Source organism: Lepidochelys kempii, chromosome 7, assembly GCF_965140285.1.
Source record: "Lepidochelys kempii isolate rLepKem1 chromosome 7, rLepKem1.hap1, whole genome shotgun sequence".
In the NCBI taxonomy this organism is placed as follows: domain Eukaryota; kingdom Metazoa; phylum Chordata; order Testudines; family Cheloniidae; genus Lepidochelys; species Lepidochelys kempii.
In genome coordinates, this window is record NC_136386.1 from 103688619 (window position 1) to 103710468 (window position 21850).

The window sequence follows — 21850 nt, forward strand, 5'->3', positions numbered from 1 at the left end:
CCCTCAGAATAAGGGGTCCTACAGGTGATGAATAGCAAGGTCTCACCAACCATAAAAGGGGTCTCTCTCCCTGTGCCAGAATGAGGGAGGGGGGTCTCCTGCACCCACAAGGATCTCCACCTCCTCCCTGAGGTCTCCCCAACCATAACTTACGATTATGGGGGAGGCTGTCACTTATGGTCTATAAGTGAGAGTCGCCCCCATCCCCTGATGCAGGGCTTCCTCAATCCCCTTAAATGGGAACCTCTCTCATCCGCTGGGGATCTCCTCCGTCCCTTTTAAGGCGTGGGGTCCCCCTAATCCAGGGCGTTTTCCTTCCCCCGTAGCAGGGCCTCCCCAGCCTTTAACATGGGGGGTCTCGCTCAGCCCGCGGGGGGGGCGTTCCGCTGGCGGGGGAACTGCGGGCCCCCGGAGTTCCAGGGGTCGCGGGGCGGGCCGGTGTCTATGGCAACCACTGTCCGGCGGCTGAGGCCGCAGGCTGGCGGCGCAGCACTGCGGGGAGCGGCGGCAGCCCGGGCCCAGCGATGCCCAAAGGCAGGTTGGCCAATCCCAGCACTGCGCGGGACGGCGCTTGGGTGAGAGACCGGCGGGGGGGCGCGGGGGCGACCCGGCGTCTGTCCCCGGCCAAGCAGGACCCGAACCAGCCCCCTTCGCGCCGGGCAGGAATAACCGCCCGTGGGGAGCGGGCGCAGAGCCCAGCCCGGTGCCGTGGCACCAGCAGCGGCACGCGCTGGTCCCGGCGGGGGCAGCTCATCGCTGGGAAGCGGGCGAGCAACCGCCCCGGTTGCTCCAGGCTCGCAGCAGCCCCGGGGCTGGCAGAGCGCCCCATCAGCGGGCGGGAGGGTTTGGCCCCGGTCAGCCAGCGTGCTGGCTTTAAAGAGCGCGGGCCAGCATCCGGCTGGCTCACGGCCCTGAGCCCCACCGGCCTCCCTGCCCCTGAGCAGCTCGGCGGCCGTGGGCACGTTTCTTAACCGGGCCCCGCAAAGAGGAAGCGTGGCGGTGAGGCTGCGTTCTCCCTGGGACAGGGGAAGAAGGCCCGTGAGGATGCTTTTGTCTTTGTCCTTTATAGAAATCCATCCAGGCCTTGTCTACCCTGGCAGGCATCTGTTAAAACTGGTCCGACTATGTCCCCTCCTGTCCACCCCCTGACAATTTTTGATGGAAGCAAACAAAAACAAGCCTTTCGTTTTCATTGACAGATCCCCTGGAATTTTCCAGTTTTCAGCAGAAAACTCACTAACCAAAAGGTTTTGGCCAAAATATTTGAATGATACAACAAAATCTTCTTTGGAAAGAATGCAAAATGTTTTATTTTATTCCATTTAAAAAACAGTTTTGTTGAGAATTTTTCAACCAAACCTACTCTGTGGTCTGAGATATTGACATTACCAATACCAAGAAAAGGAAACCTAGTTACTTGAGTTAGTTTGACTAAAATTGTGCCCTATCTCTAACTTTGTTTTTGTTAATACTTGTTTAACTGAAACTTTTCAATGAAAAAGATATTGGAGGATTCAATTCCTCTACTCCTACTAAGGACCAAGACAGCTAACAGTATACATTTCAGAGTCAAACAAATTTTTCAACCAAAAAAGGAAGAGTCTGGGAAGTCTTGACATTACTGATATTTCTGGTGTGCTCAGATCTTTTTTATAGGTGATAAAGAAACAGAAAGAAACACAACACCAGTGTTTTCTTTATAGAGCACCTTTAATCTCTCTCTTTCCACTTCTCTGAATGGAGATAATCATGATTATTTCCTTACATCACAGCATGTGGATTAATTAGTTTACATTTTCAAAAAGTTGCCCCAAAGTGAAGTGATTTGGAAAGGAGGGATAGCTCCGTGGTTTGAGCATTAGCCTGCTAAACCCAGGGTTGAGTGTTCAATTTGTGAGGGGGCCATTTAGGGATCTGGGCCAAAAATTGGGGATTGGTCCTGCTTTGAGCAGGGGGTTGGACTAGATGACTTCCTGAGGTCCCTTCCAACCCTGATATTCTATGATTATTATTAATTTCTATTTGTAATTAGTTTGTGATGACAAGGGTATTATCAAGTTACATGCTGGAGCTGTTGATGTTAAATCCACATGAAACATTTTTTAAAAGTGCTTCCCCTTTCCCACTGGAAGCTTTTTGCAACATTTTCATGAATAGGACAGCAACATAGAAAGAAGTGAGATTAATTTTACAGTTATTGAAATTGATTGAATAACTTTTAATATCACAATCTCATCACCCTCTGGTGTGCTGTTCCATATGGGTTTAGAAATCAATCTGTAAAGACATACTAAACATCACTTTATAAACCTAGATCCATTTTTCCTTTGCAACTTTCTTAGACTTTCACAAAAAATCTCTACGTTCAGAGCACATTTTCAACAGATTTTTTTCCATGTTTCTAAGCTGCCTTGAATCCTCATCTTTCTTTTTACTTATAGGTAATTTTCTATTTCTCCTCCAGGAGAATTCTACCTTATACTTGTCTCAATTATAGGTTACACAAGAGGAGCAGCAGCAGCAGCTTGATCTTACTGTTGCTGAGGTCTAGGCTCCTCAGCACTGTGAATGTATGTACACACACTTTCCACGAGTGCTTTGCTTCCTCATGCAGGTTCTAAGATCCTGAACCTATAATGTGCTAGTATCTCCTGCAAGGTGCTTAGTGCCATCATGTCCAGTATCTTTCCATATAGCAGCAAGAGCAGCAGTAATAGTAAAGATAACAACCTTGCAGCTGTGGCTGTGTAAAGGATGCTCCTGCAACATTAACTACCACTACATAATCGACTTTCAGAAAAACCCCTGCAGAACTAACAGGATGTTTGCAACCCATCATTCTAAATATGCTCTTTGTATGTTACATCCCTTTCTCCTTCCTTCATCTATTTTATGTATCTACATCAGAAGCTCCTCAAGGCAAGGATTGTGCTCTCTTCTGTGTTTTGTATGGTGGTAGCACAGTGGGATCCCGATCCTGACTGGGGCCCCAAGTGCTACTTAATACAAATAATAAAAATAAATGAAAATAAAAATAATAAAAATAACTGCTTCTCTGATGCTGATGTGTTTGTTTTCTGGATCAAAACATTTATATTTTCTAGTTCCCGCACCTTGGATTATTCCATAGTCAACCCGAATCGATCACAGACTATATGCTAAAACAGGTACAAAATCCAGAAGAGGTTCAGTATATTGAGAAGAGATTGCCACTAGTATACAAAATTCGGGAGCAGGTTAGTTATTGTGGATATATAATTGACTTATGGAACTCCTTGCTGCGGGATGTTATTGAGTAAATGCTTACTAAATTATCTGAATAAGAACTAACATAAAAAGTGTAATGGCTTTCAGTCTTCATGCTTAAGGGAATAAGTTGTTTGTCATTTGTGATAAGGAAAAATTTATCCCAAGATATACTGTTGTTCAAATTATTGCTATTTTTGTTAGTGATGATAACTTTCTGAAACAAATTCTTTATGTGCTGAAATGTACTATAATTGGTCTCAGTCCAACAAATGTGGATAAAATATGTATGGATGAAGGTTTGATTGAAATCTGGTAAGCAATTTTGAATTGTGTAGGAAATATGTATTCCCTTGAGGAAGTTTGTTTTGCTAACTGAAACCCTTAAAGCCAGAAATTTCAAACTTGACTTATTTTTTTTAAATACTTCACTGAGAGTAAGAAATCAAACCAAGTTTCAAAATAATCAGTGCAATGTTTTTCAAGTTATGAACATTTAAAGGTGACAGTTTCATGCATGCACATGATCCTACAATTGAATCCATGCATGCAGACCCTTGCTTTTTTCCCTTCTTTTAAAAGACCAGTGGAACCTGAATGCACTCCAAATGCAGGAAATTTCAAAGTTAAAGTTGTACCCACAACATTAATTGTGCGACATTGCTCATGTAGAGTATTTTCTGTTTATGCTTTTTGTAAGGGCAACACTTAGTACATACCATAAAATATATAGAATGTGCTTTGGGGCCACATTTACTTTGTGTCAACAATCTTAATTTTTAGAATGTCCTGATTTCTGAGTCCATAAAGGCAGAATTAATGGTAGTTGTGTTCATATTAATTATTTATAGATTGCTCTTAATATCTGGTGAATGTTATCATTTTAACAAGATATCATACTAAAGCAAAAGAAAGCCATAATTAGCTCACATAGTGCCAGTTTTGGATAACTTTACTCCTCAACTAGACTAATGTTCTACTTAGTGTAAAGTTTCAGAATCTGCAGCATACATAGCACACTGGGCTCCAGTTCTAGAAGGCAGGCTGTCTTATACTCAGATCCCTGTCCCTCAGAAAGTAGGGAACTTAGCCCACTTTCCTAAAGCGTTGAATGTCTTGGTTTCATTGAACACCACTGTTTGGGTTTATCCAGTATGCTTTTTTGGAAGCTGGCATATTTAATCTGAGAGAGACAACCAACTGCATCCTTTGTTGCAGTTTGTCATCAGTTTGTCTCTGGCTCTCCGTAGGGCAAAATTCCTTCCCCTCCACCGAACAACTCTGTAGTTTTCTTGATGATTTCTCTTGTCCTCCCTGAGGAGGTGGCATCTTCATATTACATGAGACCAGAGGCCAAATTCTACTTCATTTATACTTGTTTAAAACCAGAGTAACTTCACTGACCTCAGTGTATTAAGAGCAGAATTTGACTAAAAGGGAGTAGTTAGGAGGGGAGTTTGGGAATAGTGAGGAGAGGACTAGAAGGTTACAGTGCATTATGGGGATTTTATACCTTTCTCTGGAGCATCTGGCATTGGCTACTGTTGGAGAAAGAATACCAGGATAGCTGGGCCATTGGTCCATACTCATATGACCTTTCATATGTTGTTGTGACATCCATTTATTTTGTGTAGCTGTTTTCACTGTCCCGAAGAATTAATGATGGCCCTTTCATCCATTTATGATGGATTAGAACAATGTCAGTAGAAAGATATATTAAAGAGACTGGAATGTGAAGTCATAAAAACACAGTTTGAGAAAGTTTGTGTTGCTTTGACTTTTAAAAAAAACCCTGCAGATGAAAACTGTTTCAGTTTGAAAGGAGTTGGAAGGTCACTGTGTGCCAGAGCTGACTGTCTCTAATCTCTCTGTGTAAGGGAACTTCCTGGCTGTGAGGTTAATTACTTTTTTCAGAGGCAGGAATACAGTTCGTACTTAGATTATATTATTCATTGTTCTTACTTTGCTGTAATCTTAAAACTATTTTTACTATAGCTTTTTTTTGCTGTAGTTAATTTGTTAAATAGTTCCCAGAGACATTATTCAATATATATGTATCTTTTGTTTTTCAATTTTCCCACACCATATAAAAACTATAAATAAACTCACTATTCCTTTGTAAAGGTGTTAATGACTGGGTCTTAACCACACTGATGTGTTTCAGTGGTAGCTCTGTGCATTTTATCCATCCAGGAGACATTACCTAGGGCCCTGATCCTGTAAGCAAGTACACGTGAGTAGTCCCACTGAACTCAGTGGGAGTACTCACAGGCATAACACAACTCCGGTGCATAACTATTTGCAAAATTGGGCTTAGAGGGATATTCATGGTGTAGCTGATCTGTTTATGAAAATCCCATTGACTTCACTAGGAGTTCTATGCATGGAGTAGCTATAGAATTGGACCCTTGAAAAGTACTATAGATCTATAATTAAGCAAAAAGCATGTGTGGCTACAGACTAGTTGAATTTATATAAGAGATTATATGGTCATGAGGCACACAGCACAAGACCAAACCAAGATCTATAAAGTGTACCAAATGGAGATCTTCAGTTATAATCTAGGCTCTGATCCTGCAGCTGATTCCATGCAGGTAGACTCTGGCATCTGCCTGTTCTTCAAGATTGGGACCATAATTATATTTTTCTTTATAATTGATTTATATTTTCTGTTACAAACCACAATTTATTTCAAATAGCTTTTGTATTATAGCACAGTAAAACTCGATACGCCCTCTGGAGATGAAGATCTACAGTTATAAACTGGAATATTCCTGCCTCCGTATTAAGTGTAAAAATCATTAGAGAAGTTGTAAAAATGAACAGAAAGTTACCAACACAAAACCGAAAGATGGTGCTTAGGGAAACAAAAAGGACAAGTCTAGTAGTCCAGAATAGTTTTTGAAATTTCATATTTTAACCATTTTATACACATAGGACTGAAACTTTATATAATGCACAATTAATTTGTAAATTATTAAATTTATTACTTTCCTACAATTCTGTTCATGCATTTTCAGATGCTTTTTTAGTCATTTTTTTTTTGTAGTGGTTTACAAAATGGATAAAAAGTATGCGCAAAAGGTGAGTTTAAAAACTAATTCTGTGTTTAATGGGCTCCCAGAGCCTGGTTACTGGATGACATTCAACACATAAATCTCAGATTAACTCAGTTTTGAGTTCCCTTGTGTAGTTCAACTTTCATTTATTGTGGGCTCACTAATGAGCCACACAAAAAAGTTTTTACATTTCTGTAATATCTTGATGCTTCTATAGAGAATATGGTTTCTCTGATTTGGAAGTTTGCAATTAATCGTGTGCATGTTCAGAATATTAAATTCTGATATTTTGGAGAAAAATACAGAGAGCCAGTTTTGCAGGAATAAAGCCATGTGGAAGAAGATTTAACAGATAATGCCTTTGTTAATAAAAACATAATTTTTGCATCTGTCAGAAAATGCGAACTAAGATTATAGCACACACAGATGGCATAAGGTATATTATAACTTATCTTTTCTTTATCTCTTTTTCAGAAAGCTGTAAAAAATCACTTTCCATTTTCAACCCATGACAACAGGAATTGTTTACAGAATGTGGGAGAGTACTTTGATTTTGTGAGTATCCAGCACTGAGAAAATCAGCAAGTTCATATCTCTCAACCTGCCAGAGATTAAACACAATATTCTTGCAAAATTCATGGATGCTCAAAAAGGTGAAGACAGAAAATGCACAGTAAACACCAATGATAACATGCACAGATTGTTGGGACATAACTTCTTATGTGTAATGACATATGGGTATGTCTTCTGAATCCTCATAACAATATAATATGACATTTACAGATACCCGGAATAACATGTATCTGGCCGGAGTGATACATACATAATTGACTTCTTGTGGAGCATAGCAGCCCAAATCATGTCACTTTCTCTTAGTCTACAGGTTTATGAGTTAACCACTTGCAAAAGTGTTTTTATACTGATTTTTAATCTGGACACAGTGATTGCTTGGTGTGCAAATGCAAATCTGGCATTCTGTTTTGGAAGCAAGAATTTTGGAAGTATTCTCACACTGCTGTGTTGGTGAAATTCATCTCTTCTCACAAAAAGTTAGAATAAATGGTCTTTTTGTAGGCAATTAAGTAGGGATTGTAAGAAACAACCTATGAACAAGCTTCAGGACTGCAGCACAGCCTCTCTGGACATGTCTATACGAACAGTTAGTGCATGGCAAGCTAGGGTGTAAATCTACAGCGCACTAGCCTGCTATGCACTAACTGTCCATGTGGACCCTGCTACCATGCACTAAAAGTTCCATATTGTGTTTTAATGTACTCTGCTTTGATAGTAGCATACCTTGTTACAGTCTGTGGGGCTGTAATAAAGGCTGCTTTGCTATTCCAGACTCTAGATCTGCACAAGCATAGATCATGTGCCCCTCTGGCACAACCCCATTTCTCCCAGCTTATTTGGAGCTAACATGGAGCTTACCTCTGTGGTGAGCAAGAGTTATAGGGGCCTCTCTATGTAGCTGCTCTGCCTGGAAGTTTAGTAGACTAGAGAAGCTTATAGGATATGTGTTTAAAGGTATCTTAAGGCAGTGGTTCTGACCTTTCAGGGGTCTGATTTGTCTTGCATACCCCAAGTTTCATCTCACTTAAAAAGCTACTTGTTTACAAAATCAGACATAACAATACAAAGTGTCACAGCAAAATGGCTTACTTTCTCATTTTGTTTCTATGAAATTGTAGTTTGTACTGACTTCATTCGTGCTTTTTATGTAGCCTGCTGTAAAACTAAGCAAATATCTAGATGAGTTAATGTACCCCCTGGAAGACCTCTGCGTACCCATGGTTGAGAACCACTGTGTTAAGGGAACCACCATTCTGAGTGAATTTTTAAAGTTTCCTCTTTTTTCTTTTATGTTTGCATGTGTAATAATTTTAATTTTGATTTTTTTTCCTTTTTGGAATGTTGATATGTTTCTATGACAACAAAAAAGACAGCATGATCTACTAGATAGTGTACAGAGTAGGGAGTCAGAAACTCCTGTGTTCTGATTCCTGCTCTGCTACTGAAATTACTGAAGTTGTGAGCTTCGGCAACTCTTTGGCCCAGATTTCCAAAAGCATTCATTAATGTTGAAAATCTTTAATTCTTTTGCCCAGTGTGCTATAATCAATGCCTGATAATTTTAAGAGACGCTGATCACAAGGAACTCTAGTGGGAGTTCAGTGTGAGTTGTGGGTTCATCACATAAGAAGAATCAGACTCTCTGGTCTCAAGTTTGGCACACAAAAGTAAGGGACACTTTTGAAAAACTTGGTTTTACACTTTGTATGTTTATCTGTAAGCCAGAAATAATGTTATTTACCTGACTCAGTGGGCTGTTATGAGGATTCATTGATTTAGTACTGCACTTTGAATAGATAAAGTGCTATAGGAATGTAAATAATTATTATTTTATTCATAATAATAGATCAAAAGTCAAGATGTCTGTTTCTGGTTTTCCTTTGTCTGTGCACCAGCATAGTTAATCATGCTACCAGAAAGGTATATATTGGTACGTCTGAGAATATTATTTATAACCTAACTGCTTGCAGCAGATCAGTAGTGGTTCTCATAATCACTTTGGTAAGTTCTTCTTTAATTTTTAACTGCTCCATGACAAAGTAGAGGATTTCTTTCCTAACATTCCAAACTTTAACAGTGAAACTGTGATCCTGAAATGTACATTTTCATCAGTTTTTCCTTCAATCTTTTTCCTAGAACGTAGGACGAAAGAAGGTTGAACCAGAAAGAAGGCAACAGAATTCACAAAACTTCTGTCTATGGGCACATGAGTACATTCCTAGCAGTCATGATGGTTTTACCATTTATCAAACATCATTCATAGGTGATCAAGATACCAGACGTCCTTTTTGTAGACGATATCCAAAACAGCACTTGAAAATGTGCTACACTTATACATCTATTCCTGAGAATGAAAAACACATGTAGTCAAACCACCATGTTAATTGCAGAACTCCTTATTTAGTAACTACTGAGACTGATCAATATCCTTTCTCTGGGTCTGAACTATTCTTACCCCTCAAACACACGATGGAATAAATATCTATGTAAAATGGATACTGCGGAACATGTTGCAAATATTTACAGTTGGCAGGTTCATTGAAATTAGCAATTATCTTGCTGTTTGAAAATTCTTCAGTTTTGCTGGAAACTAAAATTACTATGAAACATAAGTCACAATAAAGTAATGAATCACAACATTGGGAGGTAAAATATAGCTGTCTTTGTATAGTTACATTTTTTAAAATAGCAATATTGGAAGAAGAGAGGCAGGCCCAGAACCACAAGGGGACTTAAATGTTACTCTGAGCTCACCTACCAGATTGGTCGAGATAGGCTTCCCTCCACCTATCTTCACCTGGTTTGAGGATCATCTGGGGCTTAGGCATGAGATATTCACTCAGATGGCTAGGGTGTAAGGCAGAAACGTAGGCACCAAGGGGAAAAAATTTAGGCACTGAGGGATTTTAGGCACCTACTGGGTTAGGCAGCAGCCAAGCAGGGGTTTTGAGGTTCTCTGGTGCCTAAATTTTGGACGTAGGTGCCTAAAGTGGAGTTAGGTGCCTAAGTCCTTTTGTGGATATGGGCCACAGTAAATATACTTGTACAGTATAATTTGAAATTGATTTATGCCTTTTGGGCACAAATCATGGTCCCTGTCTCTGCTGCTGCAGAAGCTCCTCCAGCAATGGAACCAGTAACATAGGGGGCAATCAGGGCTGTCCCCAGCCATTTTTGTGCCCTACGCAGCCCCCCCCACTGGGGGGCTGTGTGGGGCCCCAGGCCTCCGTAGGGAGGGGCTGGGGGCAGGGTGGAAACCACCCTCTGGCCCCAGCCCACAGCCTGCTCCACTCCTCTGGCTCCCAGCCCTGCTGCCGGTGAGTGCTGGGGGGAGGTTCTCCCCCCCCCCCAGCACTCCCAAGGCTGGGAGCCAGAGGAGTGGATCAGGCTGGGGCTGGGGCGCTCCACTTACCACGTGGTGAGTGCAGGCCTGACCCCTGCAGCAGTCCTCAGGGGAGTGGGGGCAGGGCTGGGGCGGAGGCCGGGGGGAAGAGGCAGAGCAGAGGCCGGAGCAGCATGCAGCTGTGCAGGGCACCAGGAAATGTGATGCCCCAAATTTCCTGGTGCCCTACACAGCTGCATACTTTGCGTATGGGTAGGGACGGCCCTGGGGACAATGTGCAGGAGCTGATGGGAGCTGGGCAGTCTGGTGGGTACAATGAAGCTGGATTCTTGGGACCCACCCCCACACAGGAACCATGTCAGGATTATGCACTGTAGTTTCAGACATGCAGATGAACTTTGCTGTGTTGTATCATGGGTGTGAAAGGGGGATTCCTTTCTTTACTTTCCCCGCAACACACACACCTCCGCCCAGGTTTTAATTATGGTGGATATGGCCCATGAGAGAAACTATGTAATAAAGCAACTGAAGTCTATATTATGGTGTAAAATAAGTGTAAGCATAACAAAGAAGGAGATGGACAGAAAGGGATGTCACAATGTGTGTATGTGAATACATATAACATTGATAGTGGTACATAAGAATGACCCTACTGGGTCAGACCAAAGGTCCATCTAGCCCAGTATCCTGTCTTCCAACAGTGGCCAGTAGGACAAGGACCACATAATTTAGGAAAAGGTTTAGAATGGTAAGCTGTGTGAAGGCTTTTATAGAGCTTAGCATGGATGGGGTCTGGAAAGAACTCTTCTTATGGTTAAACACCACCACCAGCAAAATAAACTAAAAGCTGATCCTACAAGCCTTCTGCACAAGGACCTCCTATGGATTGCAACGTGTGGAAGAATTGTAAGATTAGTTCCAAAAACAACATGCTTTCCTTCTGCAGAGCATTTTAACTCATATATTTAACTCATAAATCATCGTTCCAAAACCAAAATGTACACATCTTTGAACAATCTGTAAACAAACACATCACCATGCAAAATAGTGAAAAACAGGCAACTAAAGCACAAACTTCTAGGAAAGGTTGACTTGACTACTAAATACATTTATTTCCACCTTGAATTCACTGAGTTGGAAAGATGCAACAAGAGTTATTTTTGATCTATGGATGCCAACATGCAATGGACAATCTCCTCACATCACATCAAAATATATTGGAAGATTTCCAGAAGCATGTAGTAATTTCCTTAGCACATGTTGAAATAAATAATAATATAATAATGATTTTATTTCTAAAGTGCCCCCCTACTGAGGTACTGCACAACATTTTGAAATACAAAATATCATTAAACCATAGGAAAAAAACAGATAAAAGGCCAAGTAACATAGGGTCATTAAAAAAGAATAATTTTGTTTGTTTGTTTCAGAGTGAATAGAACCAGTCTGACAGCTCTAAAATCAGATTTTCCAAAGCTTTAGCCAACAAATTTCACCCCCAAACTGATTCAAAGCCAATGTACATGCCAATTATATGATATGAGAAGTACCCCACACTGTTACCCAAGAGGGATAATCTCAGGCCTTCACCAGAAGGAAGAAAAACATTACAAATACAGAAAGAATGTGTATCTGTGGTTTACTATTACAAATGAATATAGTGAAATGAGTCTCTGGGTTGATATGCTTTTCTCCAACAATCAAAAGATTTCAAATTTGTTTCTCTAACTTATTTTTGCTTTGCTTAAATTTTGATTTAAACTATTTAAAAATAAAAAGTAGTTTAGTGTGTCAGTAAGTTCTCAAACAGGATTGTAATAGATGCCAGAGGAAAAAGTGGAGGAAACATGTTCTCTATCCAAACTGGAATTTAAATGGTCTTAGTTGGGCTGAGTAAAACAGGTGATTTCCCAACTCCCACTGATACTCTAAAGAACATGTTTATATGTTTATAGATGAGACAATATATGCAACTATATGTAATTTTTAAATGACTGGTGAGAAGCCCAATCTATTGGAATGTTTGGTCTTCTGAGACCAGATCCGCAAAGGGATTTAGGTATCTAACAACCAATTGTAGGTGGTACTGCAATCCACAAACCCCTGAAATAGGGAACTCACTGTTCAAATCCCTTCTCATCAAGCTGTGGGAGGAATTGAACTGAGGTCTCCTGCATTCTGGATGAATTTAGCCTGGATGCAGTTATAAATGTGGTTAATATTAATATAGCTTATTCCCAGTATAAGACACTTCTACACAGGTATGGCTGTGTCCACACTAGGGTTTGTACTGGTATTTTTTTATTTTAAAATCTCTCTCTCACATCCCTAAGTGACACAGTTATACCAGTGCAAGATATGTGTGTAGCTCAGGCCTTGGACCAAGTTAGTATTAGTTTGGTCAAGTCAGAATTCCTAAAATAAGTAGAAACCTCAGAGAAAGTATTTGTGTGTTTACACCTGAGCTACCTGTGAACTTTCTCTTGTTGTTCAGACACTCCCTGTCTGCTGCATTGCCCAGGAAGCACTAGCTGGCAAATTGTGGGAAACCATTCTACTGTGGAGCAAGAAAGGAGTCCATACAGTTACCTCCTCCCAGATTTGTTATTTTATTCCTACCTTCCCTACAAAGTATTAAAATAGTGAGATGTTCCAATGCTTTATCTCTAGAACATCTAATTAAAGGGAAATCTATTCATCAGGGTAGTAATCCTGCCTGACCTTAATTTGGATGCATGGCAATTGTGGGTGTGGATGAAGCATAAAAAAATACCCAGCTTATGATTCATTCAGGCAGCTGTGTAATATTTATGACAAGTCAGCAGAGGTGGTCAACTCTATCTTTCCTCCGATCAATGTTTTCTAAATTTCTTATATCTGAGTAATACAGATTTGTAAGTGAAATTTCTAGTTTATATTTAAAAATTCTTGAGTATGCTGAGCAGTGAGATTTCAAATGAGAAAATATCAAGAGAATATTTTTTGGTTTGGGGGAGAATTCCATTCCAATGCAAAAGAGCCCCAAATCTCTAGGTTCCACTTAAGCCCATAGGGTGAAATCAACTTGTCATTACACCATCTTTGGGAGAGGTGCAAACAGGTTGGGTAAGGTGAATCCAGCCTGCTATGTAGGCCCCTCTCTCTTCCTTTTCTACCTGTGGGAGACATACTGCTAACTGAGATGGAAAGCTTTTGGGGGTACCCCTCGCTAAAAGTTTGGCAGCACTGAACTGAAGTAGTATTGTGCATCCTTCTAAACAATGCCAGTTATTTCTGCTCCATATTGCAAGTGATATCTTGTAATGCTTTTCTCCAGCAATGATATTTCTTGAAATAGCAAATGTTCATCGTCCCCTTTAATATTCTCTAAAAATGCAAGGCAGTTTTTACAAGTGCAAACTTGCTATTTCCTTAGGTGAAAGTAAATACTGTTTAATTTTTTCATTTTAAAAAAATCAGAAATAAAGATCTGTGTTATGGGTCCAGACTGACAAACCATAACTGCCATAGAGCACAGGGCCTGCTACTGTGAGCAGTGCAGCTAGGCTTGCCACCTGTCCAGGTTTTTGCAAGATTATCCCTTTTTGAGGTAGCTGTGCTGAGAAGATCTGTAAGGGTGCTTATTATACACTTTCAGCTGTCCAGTTTTATGGGCACAGGATCTTCTCAGATGCCCTGATTTTTCATAGCTCAGAGGTGGCAACTCCAAGTCCAACACTAGTGAATGGTTGGAGGATTGGTTCTATAACAGTTGCAGGTCATTCATACCTCGAAAGGCATCATAGGCATGCATTAATGGCCCTATACACAGAGCTTCTCATCTTATTGGATGATTAATCAATGCCCCAGTGGCACTTTGGCAGTGCTTTTTTTTCATTCTGGGCTTTCCCTTACATGGTAGTCAGATGGTGTATGGCTGTATCCATTTATGGGGAAAGTCAAAAGACAATAAAGTTTAATTTCCTGATTCTCATAGGATACAGTGGTTCTTTAACAATGATTCTTCAGTGGAGGAGAAATTAAAAAGCAGCATGATCAACATATTGCATAATATTTCATGCTTCGGGTTAAGTACCAGGTTTAAAGACTAATTTTTAACAAGACTGTAGTATTACTGAGCAAAACCTTTTATCAAAGGTGTCTAAAGCTAATAACAAAAGTAAGAGTAGACAAAGCACCATATCCTTAAACGGTCATCTTAAAAATATTTTGTAGCTGGTAATAGTTACATACCACAAGAAGACAAATAGCTGTACATACCACAGTTCTAAGTAATAAGGAAAGAAGAGCTTGATTTGAGTCTCACACCAGTTGTACGTTAGTGTAACTCCACTGTTGCCAGTGGAGTTAGTCCTGGTTTACATTGGTGTAAATCAGACTAGGAATGCAAGTAAATTGATTCAGACTCAGATTAAGAGACTTATAGACTTTAAGGTGTTTTTAAATTGAGTTTTCATGTTGTTACAGGGTTCAAAATCTTTCATTTCGCTATTGTTTCTCTTTTGTCTTTATGAAGCTCTGTAACCCGGCCCCATCTATTTAACTGAATCAGAATGAGAAAATCCTATAAAGTAGATAACATTTAAAATAAGTTACCTATGAATTTAGTTTTAATTCAACATTAAATTATGTTTCTGCAAGTTTTGGATGTGTGCTAACCATGGGAACTAATAGGATCCCCTTTAGAACATACACATATTGATTTTTGGAGAAAGCTATGGATAATAACTCCAATTTCAGTGTTAGCTTAAATTTTTGATTTCCATATGGGTTCAGTAAAACATTACGCGTCTAAAGCTGCTACAGTGTGTCTTTATATTACAGATTATAGACTTTCTAAAGTATCTAAATACCCTATTTTAAGTCAAGGGTTAACTAACTACCTGTGAAATTTGGAATTCTTGTTAAGCATCATTTTCCTTTTCACAAACAAGCAAGAAAACTAGAGTCTTTTTTGCTTTAATTCTGGTTTTGTACTTCTTTATTTAGAAAAAAATATCTATGCATATTCATGGGCTATATGATCCCCTCTCACAGAGAAATGTGCATACTATGGAGATGGATGCCAGTATGAAAACCTAAGCATTGATCTGCAACTGGGTCCATGTGGGGAGACCCTTACCTCCCATGTACAGCCTCACTGAAGTCAATTGGGCTTCACATGCTCTGTCGATATGGATTCAATTCCAGAATCAGGGTCTTTGTTAGCTGGGTAACTCCACAAGAGAATAAAACCTTTTTTTTTTTTAAAAAAAAGGGGGGGGGGTTGGGGGAAGGATCAAAAGAATAAGATGACCCTTGCCAAGATCTCAAGTAATTAAGTCCCTCAGGTGGAAGGGGAGTGTTAGGGGAGTGAAGACAGTAAGAGCTACACTGCCTCCCAACCTTGAGGATTTGAAAGATCTACATTGAAGACAAACCCTAGTTTCCCAGATACAGAAGCATCTGTGTGAAGGACTGGGGTCCTTGCTGTTCTGCTGGCTCTGCCTTTCCCCTCCTGAGAGTACAGTTCTATATTGGCTGATTCCCTACCCAGCTATGCAGAGTTAGTGCAGCCTTAACTCCTGAGCAGCTATGTAAGTGGGTATTCATGGGGTGTGATTCAGCAGAATGACATTCTACCCCTTCCCTGCTACTGGCTCTACCCTCAAAGTACCACAAAAGAGAGACTCTGCTGAGATATGGCAAGGAGACACCCCCACTTCCTCCTTTGTCACCAGAATCATGGTCACCCTCCTTGGTGGAGGGGGTGATACCATTCTAGGTCATTGTATCATGATACAGTCTAGGACTACCAAATTCTGCTAAAAGCCATTTGTGAATTAGGTCAGCAGTGGAAACAGTCTCTTCACCTGAATTATCTAGTTTATTTCATCTTGTTCTTAAATTTAAAAATGTCTAGACTCTGATCTCGTTGCCAAAATATAAAAATGTAGGCCCAGATCCACAAGTATATTTAGGTGCCTATCTTCCATTGATTTCAACAGTCCCAAACTTGCTAGGGTGACTGGATGTCCCTATTTTATAGGGACAGTCCCGATATTTGGGGCATTTTCTTCTATAGGTGCCTATTACCCCCCACCCCTGTCCCGATTTTTCACACTTGCTGTCTGGTAACCCTAAAACTTGCTCACCACTCTGTGATCTGTACACTAGTACTTACAACGTGAAAAAATGTATGTCACGACTACTGACATCCTCCAAAATATTCTACCCCCATATCAAGCTTATCTTAACATATTTGTTCTGCATCAAAAGTGCAGAGAATGTATAAAGTGTACTTGTGAAAACCTTTGCTAATGAAAACTTCCATTACGTTTTCCTAAACAGCTTTACTCCAGAGCTAACATGCTGATTATAAAAATGAAATAACTTCTAAAACCAGCTATATTTTGCTATTTTTCCCCTGTAGGTTTTTTGCAATATGTTTCTAGAAATATTTTATGCACTCTGACACAAAACAATATCTACAGCTGTAATAATAAATTAGATGCAGTGGGAATTTAAGCTTGTTCTTTTGTTCAAGATGATATAGTGGAAATCATTCATAATGAAGAAAAAGTCATTATTATGCAGAATTCTTTTATTAAACATGCTACCAAATTATCCTGAGTATATAACAGAATGTTTCTAGGGCTTTGTTACAACCATGGTCTAGTAAAATCCATATGAATAACCCCATATTTGCATAACTGAGATTTCTAAGAATATAAACCTTTCATATTTTAAGCTCTGCCAAGCCTTTCTCCTTCTCTACATATCTGTCAGTTTTATCATGAAAAAAAAACAACCCCAGAATCAATAACATGCATAATCAGGCTCCTTCTGATTCCAGTATGCAAATGTACTACATATTGATGAAAATTTTCTGAGTCTAAAGTTGTTTTGTTCTTTTTCCTCTCAGCAGTCCCTATGTCTTTTAATTTTAATATTTCATGCACTGGTGCACAAACAATATAAACATGAAATCATGTATCAAATAACTAGTTAAAATATATTTGTTAGATGGTTCACTTAATAGATTTCTTTTCTTGACTAACTTTAAAGACAGGTTATGGATTCTGAAAGGCCAATAACAAATAGATCACAACGGCCCAAATCCTGCAATTGGAAAGGGGATTGCTTCACCTGTGTACATGCTATCAATTGGAGGATCAAGGCTATCCCAATACCAGCAGTTGGTTGATCAGTGAAATTCAGTCATTTGATCACCAGCTGCATGGCACAGAGCTAATCACAAATGCCTGTTAAATTGTGAGGTGATGAAGTTGATACTCTACCAAGACACAGTTATGTCCTTGATGCACCCAAATGAGTGAACTTACATTAATTAGTCACCTAAGCAGGGGCAATGTTCAGATGGGATATGGATTAATTACTGTAAAATGTTCAGGAGATGGTTTTCCATTACACAAAGTCAAAAATTATCAGATCATGATTATTGCAATATATTGTAGTACTGTTCTGTGTATTCTTAGACTGCCCACCATGCACACACAATATGCTATAGGAGATATATTATTGTTTTCTAAGGACATACCTCTTTTTATTCTTGTGTGTCTTTCCAGCCATCTTGGTGCCCCCGACAAAGAAACAAAACAAAGTAAACACTAAAAATGAGCTTTGTAATAGTTCATATAAGCAGCAGATAAAGATATTTGACTTCACAATCCAACACCCAACAGTAACAATCATGCTGAGTGTGAGAGAAACCTGTCCCCATGTCTGAGATATGGGCCTTTGTATACAAATGCATGATTTAGGTATTAAATGCAAAGGCGATATTGGCTATGGAAGGGGATGGAAAGATGGTACAACTACCCTTGTTGCTCAAAAGGCAAAAAAATACGACCTGATCCTGCAAAGTGCCAAGCACCCATAACCCAAAAATGAGCCTGTTACAGGTCCTCCTCTGCGCTTGAACAACAAAGGATATGAGCCTGTTACAGCGCTACGTAAAGAGAGTTGTGTTTTTAGTTCAAGCTGTAGCAGCTGATAGTTTTAGTTCTGAAGGTTGCTGGTTCAATCCCTGAACTGTCAACTAAGATGGTGACTTTCATGCAACCTCAACTTCCATTGAAAGAATGGGCCTTTAATGAATAGTCTGAAAACTGACAGCACTAATTCAATAGGCAATGAGCACTCGGTACATGAAAAATGCCAAACAGAAGATGTTAGCTTTAAAATCCACTCTGTTCAGGATACCTTCTATGACCCCCTGAAAGCTCAGGTTTGCAAAGAATGGAGCTGCTTGCCTCCTACACAGGTTAGGATCTCCGCTATTCTCATTGCAATCCTATGGGTGTCCACTGGAATTTGGCCCCCTCATGCTTTTGTGCATGCAGCTTCTCCATAGCCCCCATTTTTCCATCTCTCATATTGTCACTGAGGTTAGTATTAACTCTCATCAGTGTAAGACACATGACAAAAATCAGGTCTGAATGTTATAGGGTCTGGATGGTTCAAGGGTTTGGTAATAGGATACAGAGTCCTTTTTACCTCTCCATCACTGGTGGGGATCCACAAGCCATTATCCTATTAAATAGTGCAGGTACAAGCAATGATTTATGTTACTTATATATTTATTACTTGTGTTATAGAGTCCACAAACAGGATCCAGGTGCCATTGTAATAAGTCTGCATCAATACAGTGTCTCACCCAAGGAGCCACTAACAACATGTACTAATCCATGTAATAATCCTAGTCTTTACATACACTTCAGCTGCTTTGTGTGCCATTGCTACCTTCCACACAAAGGCAAAGATCACACTAATGCAGTAATTAAAGTACAGGATGGGGAAGATACTAGCTTCTCTGCACATTTTTGCAAACCTACTTTAGGTGAATTGCTTTCAAGCCTTCACACAAAAAAACATCCTCCTCACAGTTGCCAAATTCAGAGACACCATAAATGGAATGGAGACTGATCCAGTCTCAGGATGGACCTCTGAAGTTTCTTCCCCATTGTCATAAATATAAAGGGAAGGGTAAACCCCTTTGAAATCCCTCCTGGCCAGGGGAAAGCTCCTCTCACCTGTAAAGGGTTAAGAAGCTGAAGGTAACCTCGCTGGCACCTGACCAAAATGACCAATGAGGAGACAAGATACTTTCAAAAGCTGGGAGGAGGGAGAGAAACAAAGGGTCTGTGTGTCTGTCTATAGTCTGTCTTTGTTGGGGATAGACCAGGAATGGAGTCTTAGAACTTTTAGTAAGTAATCTCGCTAGGTACGTGTTAGATTATGATTTCTTTAAATGGCTGAGAAAAGAATTGTGCTGAATAGAATAACTATTTCTGTCTGTGTATCTTTTTTGTAACTTAAGGTTTTGCCTAGAGGGGTTCTCTATGTTTTTGAATCTAATTACCCTGTAAGATATCTACCATCCTGATTTTACAGGGGGGATTTCTTTATTTCTATTTACTTCTATTTTTATTAAAAGTCTTCTTGTAAGAAAACTGAATGCTTTTTCATTGTTCTCAGATCCAAGAGTTTGGGTCTGTGGTCACCTATGCAAATTGGTGAGGCTTTTTATCCAACATTTCCCAGGAAAGGGGGGGTGCAAGTGTTGGGAGGATTGTTCATTGTTCTTAAGATCCAAGGGTCTGGGTCTGTAGTCACCTAGGCAAATTGGTGAGGCTTTTTACCAAACCTTGTCCAGGAAGTGGGGTGCAAGGTTTTGGGAAGTATTTTGGGGGGAAATATGCGTCCAAACAGCTCTTCCCCAGTAACCAGTATTAGTTTGGTGGTGGTAGTGGCCAATCCAAGGATGACGGGTGGAATATTTTGTACCTTGGGGAAGTTTTGACCTAAGCTGGTAAAGATAAGCTTAGGAGGTTTTTCATGCAGGTCCCCACATCTGTACCCTAGAGTTCAGAGTGGGGGAGGAACCTTGACACCCATAAAAGCACATGGAGGGAGCAAGGGGAAGGTTCTACAGCTGTTGCTTATACTGTGCTGTATCTGTTCCATGGGCTGGGAAAGGAGGAGGGAGTTGTAATGTTTACAGCAGGAGTCTCAGGACTCATGGATTCTATTCTCTCATCCTCTACTGACTTGCTAGGTAACCTTGAATAGGTCACAACCTCTGTGCCTTGGTTCCCCATCTGTAAAATGGGTATAGTGTTACTTTTCCTTCTCCAAGCAATACCCTCGCTTTCATGTTTACATATGTCCAAATAACAGGAGAAAGAGGGGGAAAAAATCTATCAACCCCCCCAAAAAATTACCATCAAGCCTGTTTGTTTCTGGCAGGGAAGGAAGAGAAAGTTATCACTGCTATTTTATTATTACTCATGGGAGCTGCTCAGATACAGTGAGTAAGAATAGAGCGTGGGGGGGGGGAGGATGGTGACAGTGATTAATGTTTTTAAAGCACTTTGAAATCTTTGGATGAAAAGATCTAAGTGCACAGCATTATTAATCATAAGCAAAGGATTTCTGTTTCCAGGACTGTCGGTCTGGCACCTTCTATGACCATTACATTAAAAAGAGAAGAGAACAAGAAGAGAACTAACCTACACCCTGGTAAGATCAAAAACCATTGTAGAGAGCTATAACCAGGGAGATCTTCCCTTCCAGGCAAGGGGGTTGTGAATTCCAGCATAAAGCCCCTAATGTGACTCTAATGAATCAGACTCATTGAGTTTATTTATCTCTCAATATCACACATTGTCTGTGTAGTTAAACCTTTACAATAATGCTTTGCATTTCTATAATACTTTTTATGAGGATCTCAAAGTGCTTTTGCAAACAATAATTAAGCCTCTCAGCACCCCATGAAGTATTAACTCAGCTATTTGGCAGAAGTGGGAATAGAACCTAGGAATTCCCTTGCTTTTATCACCTTACCCCCATGTGAACAATTCTGTGACCTCTTTTGGAACAATTTTAATTAAGCAGTATGGAACAGCAAACCTTTTTGCTCCTCTCCCTACTGCACACTGTGGTTTGTTTTAAATAAGCTCAACAGTAAAGTCATTTAAGGAAATTAAGATATTTCATAGCACTTTTTAAGCATTTGCATCTGAATATAGGCCACCCTGCTGTTTGATTAAACTGAAATTTAAGAAAACTATAAGAATCCAGGTTCATATACAGTACAGTACTTTACATTCACATTGCAAAGGTTGTTGGAGAAAAAATGATAATATCCTTGGAAGCACATGACTAATGAGAATATATATAGCACTTCTGAGACAGCTCAAATGTATAATTATTGTGAAGATTTCACAGACACATAAATATAATGATCTTCAGCTAAGCAAATTGCTAGCTACCAATTAAATAAATACTGTCCCTTCAGATTTTGAAATAATTTGGTACTGTAGGTTGTGGGAAATGATTCACCTTAGTGGTTATCTCTGGAACAGTAATATAGAAATATATCTGCCAGCACTGTTGCATTTACATTGTTCTTCATATCCTGTGGAGTTTGTCAGAAGATCTCTGGTCCCTGCTGATTTCCAACCCCTTATTTTGATAAGCCGCTGCACAGCATGACTCAACAATGGGTTGGAGCAGCTAATATTGTTTACCACAGTAGGCATCACAGCCATAATATTTTTCCAAGAAACACTGATGTGTTTAAAGGTCAGGTTGTTACTGATTTGACTGCTTAACATGAATTCAT

The 21850-nt window shown here is 39.9% G+C and overlaps 1 protein-coding gene across 1 annotated transcript; it reads left to right on the top strand.

The window, feature by feature from the left end:
- The first annotated feature begins 452 nt into the window (after nucleotides 1-452).
- On the top strand, nucleotides 453-9723 carry TEX36 (testis expressed 36). The gene is made up of 4 exons (XM_073354958.2): nucleotides 453-575; nucleotides 3105-3236; nucleotides 6780-6860; nucleotides 9015-9723. The coding sequence occupies exons 1-4, from the start codon at nucleotides 525-527 to the stop codon at nucleotides 9243-9245; spliced, it is 495 nt and encodes a 164-aa protein (XP_073211059.1). The 5' UTR covers nucleotides 453-524; the 3' UTR covers nucleotides 9246-9723.
- Nucleotides 9724-21850: the final 12127 nt, after the last annotated feature.

What these genes read in the sequence shown, in the direction of transcription:
- TEX36 (XM_073354958.2), top strand. Translation starts at nt 525, where the DNA reads ATGCCCAAAGGCAGGTTGGCCAATCCCAGCACTGCGCGGGACGGCGCT. An exon ending in CTGCGCGGGACGGCGCTTGG is followed by an intron (nt 576 to 3,104) that starts GTGAGAGACCGG and finishes TATATTTTCTAG; the next exon opens with TTCCCGCACCTTGGATTATT. An exon ending in TGGGAGAGTACTTTGATTTT is followed by an intron (nt 6,861 to 9,014) that starts GTGAGTATCCAG and finishes TCTTTTTCCTAG; the next exon opens with AACGTAGGACGAAAGAAGGT.